Genomic DNA, 4,868 nt, shown 5'->3' with positions numbered 1-4,868 from the left:
GGGTGGTGGGGCAACGGATGGGGGTTGAGAAGGCGGGGGTTCGATGCCGGCCAGAGCCACCGTGTTGCACGGCTGAGGCATGGCTTTTGGGCCGCGCAAGCGGCGTGCACAGCTAGCCGCGCGGGCTGCTGTCGAGCCAGCCGAGCCGCTGAACGCAGCACCCCTTTCCTCGCGTGCGCTCCGTGTTTGGCCGCGCAGCGAGCGTATTTGGTCCTGCGGCCAGTGGTGACGAGGTGTACGAGGCGTCAGGCTGCCGCGAGGTCGTCGAATCGGCGTGCCAGGGATGCAATGGTGCGGAGGGGGGCTTGGACGGGGGTATGCGGGCAGGTGTGGGGCGCAGGTGATGGTGGTAGGAGTTGAGGCCGGGGTCGGATACGCTCGAGAGGCAGGCATGGGGCTTGGGCGCGCGTTGCACACGCCCCACAGCGGGGCTGTCATGGGGACCCGGGTGGCGGCGTGCTGTGCAGCCCTAGTAGCTGCCTGACATATCAGGTTCGCGGCTGGGGTGCCGACGCCCCTTCTGGTGTGCCGTGATGACGCCCCCAGGCACGGTGTTCCTGTACGGCCAGACTGGCAGTGGCAAGACCTTCACCCACGAGGCCATCACGAGGGCAGCGGTGGCCTCCATCTTTGGCCGCGCCCTGGAGGAGAGCGGGCGCGAGCTGGCGGCCGTGACGCTGTCGGTGGTGGAGATCTACTGCGAGCAGATTAGGTGCCTGCTGACCGGGCGGGACGTCACCCTGCGGCAGCCGCAGCGCGGCGGCTGCGTGCTGCTGGAGGGAGCCGGCGAGCAGGTGCGGCGGTTCCCCTTGAAGGATGGGACGGCCGGGATGCGAGTGCCACGACCACTGTGCCTGCCGCACGCGCTCGGCTGAGACGACGAGCGCATGAGGTGCTAAGAGCCCTTTGAACAGCGTGTGCTCTTGTTTTGCGTCACTTGACCGCCCTCCATTGCAGCACCACACTACCCACCACTGCCACCACCGCCATTACTCCCTCCACCACTACCATATCAGCAACACCGCTACCACCCCCGCCATCCCGCCTCGCCTCCCGCCTGCTCTGCCTGCCAGGCGTGCGCCGGCGAGGAGGAGATGCTGGCGCTGGTCAACGCAGCCAAGGCGCGCCGCGCCATCGGCGAGACCCGCGCCAACGCGCGCAGCAGCCGCTCGCACCTCGTGGTGCGCGTCCGCCTCGAGGTGCTGGAGCTCTGCACCGGAGGCGGCGGGGTCGAGGGGGACGGGGCCGGCGCCGGCGGTGGCGCCTTGCCGCACGAGTTCAGCGGCTCCGGTGGCTGCGGCGTCAGCGTCAGCGGCAGCGGCGGCGCCAAGGGGGTAGCGTTTGGTGTGCTCAACCTGGTGGACCTGGCCGGCAGCGAGCGCGTGGAGAAGAGCGGCAGCGCTGAGAGCAAGGCGCTGATGCGCGAGGCGCTGAACATCAACAAGTCCCTGCTGTGCCTGGGCAACGTGGTGAACGCGCTGGCGGAGAGGGCGGAGGGCCGCAAGGTGCACGTCCCGTACAGGTGCAGCGGCGGGGGCGGCGCTGGCGGCGGCGTTGGTGTGGGCGGTGCCGCAGCATATGCAGGATGGGGCAGGCGCAGGCGTGGCCGCAAACAGGGGCCCTGGGGCCATGCTGCATGCGAGGAAGGCAGGAGAAGGCGAGGAAAGAGTGTGGGGCGCAAAGCGCATGCAGCGCTGCACGGCTGTCGGCTCATGGCAGGCCCCCTGTGGACTCTCGAGCCCCTTGCTTACACCCCCCAACGCCCTGCGCACCACCCCCTCCACATCCTTTGAACTTAAAGGGACTCCAAGCTGACGCGACTGCTGGAGGACGCCCTGGGCGGCAGCGCGCGCACGGCCCTGGTGGCGTGCGCCACGCCGCTGCCCGGATTCCACCTGGAGCAGACCCGCGCGACCCTGGACTTTGCGGCGCGCGCGGCGCACATCGTGTGCACGCCGCAGCGCAACGTGGTGGCGCTGGACCCGCCGGCGGACTCTGGCGAGGCGGTGGCGGCGATGCAGGGGGAGGTGGTGCGCCTGAGGGAGGCACTGGCCGCGCAGGCAGCAGAGTGCGAAGCCCTGCGCGCGCGCCTCACCAGCGGCTGCGGCGGCGACCCCGCGGCTGCGGCGGCTGCTGTGGGCCCCGCCAGCGCGCTCGAGCGGCTGAAGCGGCTCAGCCTCAAGCGCGGTGGCGGCGGCTCGAGGGGCCACAGCGGCGGGGGCGCCGGCGCGGCCTGGCCCGGCGTGGCGGGGCCTGGCAGCCTGGCGGGCGGCAGTGGGGCCTGCAGCGGCGCGCGCACGCCGGAGCTGGCGAGCGTAGGGGGTGCGCACGGCGACGACGACCGCAGCAGCAGAGCGCGCGCTGCGTCGGCCATCTCCCGTCAGTCGTTGCCGGGCGTCTCGCCCGTCGGCTCGCTGCTGTGGCGCATGCTGCACCCCAACCGCAGCACGGACGGCCTGGGCAGCCTGCTGGACCCGGCGTCGTCTGATGGCCACGCGGCGCCGCAGCACCGCGGCTGTGCCGGCGGCCTGCTGCACACCACGGGCTCGATGATGCAGGGCTGGGGCGGCGCCGGCAGGAGCGAAGCCGCGGCGCACGGGGCGTGCGAGCGCAAGTGGGCGTCGCAGGGCGGCATCACGGCGCCCCGCAGCGGCGGCGGCCTGCGGCGCAACTTGTCCCTTGGCGGTTGTGAGGTGGGCGCTGCTGCCGCGGCCACCGCGCAGCGCGCAGAGGCGTTGAACACGGGCGGCAGCGCGCGGCGGGTGACCGACGGCGACTGCAGCGCGGAGGGCCACGCGTCCGCCGCGGCGCGCGACGCGTCGCTGCGAGAGCACATCATCCGCCAGCTGGTGGCGCTGCTGCAGCAGAAGAAAGGCGAGGTGCGGGCCCTCAAGGAGAACGTGGCGAGCCTGGCGGAACGGCTGGCGGCTGCGGAGGCGGAGCACGCGGCGAAGGACGAGCGGCTGCGGCAGATGGTGGAGGGCATAGCGCGGCTGGGGGCGGCGCGGCACGAGGAGTTTGCAACATGGTCATCCCACCTGGCGGGGCTGGAGGCCGCGGTGGTGGCGGCGCAGCAAGAGGCACTGGCATACCGGGACGAGGCCACGGGGCTGCAGGCGGCGCTGGCGGAGGCGACGGCGCGCTACACGGCGCAGGCAGAGCAGCTGCGGCGCACCAGCCTGGTGGTGCTGCAGACGGGGCACGCGCTGGCCGACGCCAAGGTGGGGTAGGGCGGAGTCGAGGCGGCGCGCCGCGGCGCGGCTTAAGCCAGGGGAGGGTGTGCCTGTGTGGAGGGATTGCGGGCCCAGCCATAGGCCGGGATGGGCAAATTCAAGAGAGCCCTGCCAACACGTATTGGGCGTGGATTGCTGCTGCTTCTGCGGCAGCGGCGGGTGGAGGGGCATGTGTAGAGGAACGGACACTGCTTACATGGGCCTGCTACGCCGTTGCCCCGGCGCCACCTCTTCCTTGCTAGGGCAAGGGTGCCCCGGGGTTGGCAGCATGCCTGGCGGCCCTGGCCTCCATCAAGGCCGCCATGGAGGGTGCGCTCAGGCGGGCCGACAGCGGCGGCTGCAGCACCACTGGAAGCGAAGAGGGCGGCCAAAGCGAGCAGCAGCAGCAGGAGCAGCAGCAACAGCAGCAGCAGCAGCAGCAGCAGCAGCAGCAGCTGGGCCTGCTGCAGCAGCTGCTACCGCAGGTCCAGGCGTTGCTGGACCAGCACCGCGAGCAGCTGAGCCTGGAGGCGCGGCAGCAGCAGGTGCTCAGCAGCAACCAGCAGCTGCGGCCACTGGAGGGCGGGGGCGGCAGGCCGTCTGCGGTGTGCAGCAAGTGCGAGTCCACAAAGCCGCTGCTGGCCTTCATGCAGAAGGTGTGGTGCGCGCGTGTGGGGAAGGGCGGCGCCACACAGCTGAGGTTGCGTAAGCCGCCCCGAGGTTTGTTCGTGCCTGTGACCAACCTGCAGCGTGTGCACAATTGGCGCCCCTTTCGACGTCAGCCCAACACACTTTCCGCGCCGCCTCGCCCCTTGCCCTTCGCCCCACCCGCAGCTGAAGGATGACGCCGTGCAGCTGCGCGCCGCCGTCAGCGCGCGCGACGCGCAGCTGGCCTCCAGCGCCGAGGTCATGGCCACCCTGAGGGGCGACCTGGCGGAGGCGCGCGCCCAGGCCGCTGAGCTGGAGGAGCGCCTGGCGGCGGTGGCGGCACCTGGGGGCGGCTTCGAGACCGACGGCGACGCAGAGCGGCCGCACGGCGGCTGGGGCGCCCTCGCCAGCCCCATGGGCCGCAGCCCCTGCCATGTCGCCGGCGGGGGTGGGTTTGCCGAGCGGCTGATGGAGGGCGACGCGCCCCTGGAGCAGCTTCACTACCAGGTGGGGCCGTGTGGTGCGTGGAGCTGAGCGGCGGAGAATGATCATGGCTGGGGCAAGGGGGGTGGGGGTGGAGGAGAGTGCCGTCAGGCCCGGGTGCAGGGTTGCGGGCACGCAGCGCGAAGTGGCCACGCGCCGTGACTCATGGGCAAGTGCGCCCCGCGTGACCTGCAAAGCCTGCATCAGCCACGCAGCAATCGTACAGCTGCGGGGTCTTAGGCTGTGCGCGCCCTTGCCTCCCACCCCGGCTGCCGTCAGATCCTGAAGAGCTGGGCGGCGCTGGCGGTGCCCCACTGCCTGCGGGCCGCGGTGGTAGGCCACGCCTCATGGGGCGCGGTGTCGCAGTGCCAGGCGCACGTGGCCCTGCTGGCCTGCCTACACCAGCTGCACGAGGACGCCCCCGAGAGGCAGGACAGGGCGGCAGAGGCGCTCAGGGAGGAGGGGCGCATCATAGCAGCAGGGCTGGCAGCCATGCCCGAGAGGTGCGGGGATGGGGGGTGGGGT

The 4,868-nt window shown here is 72.0% G+C and overlaps 1 protein-coding gene across 1 annotated transcript; it reads left to right on the top strand.

The window, feature by feature from the left end:
• Positions 1-533: 533 nt before the first annotated feature.
• MNEG_14035 (Kinesin heavy chain) lies at positions 534-4,367 on the top strand (the record flags this gene model as incomplete). The annotated part of the gene is made up of 5 exons (XM_014037493.1): positions 534-794; positions 1,074-1,522; positions 1,802-3,221; positions 3,476-3,868; positions 4,047-4,367. Coding segments are annotated over 5 exons (2,844 nt in total), but the record flags the coding sequence as incomplete, so codon positions are not given.
• Between the last annotated feature and the right edge of the window lie 501 nt (positions 4,368-4,868).

Source organism: Monoraphidium neglectum (assembly GCF_000611645.1).
Source record: "Monoraphidium neglectum strain SAG 48.87 unplaced genomic scaffold scaffold04214, whole genome shotgun sequence".
Taxonomy (NCBI): domain Eukaryota; kingdom Viridiplantae; phylum Chlorophyta; class Chlorophyceae; order Sphaeropleales; family Selenastraceae; genus Monoraphidium; species Monoraphidium neglectum.
This window is presented reverse-complemented; position numbering and strand designations above follow the sequence as displayed.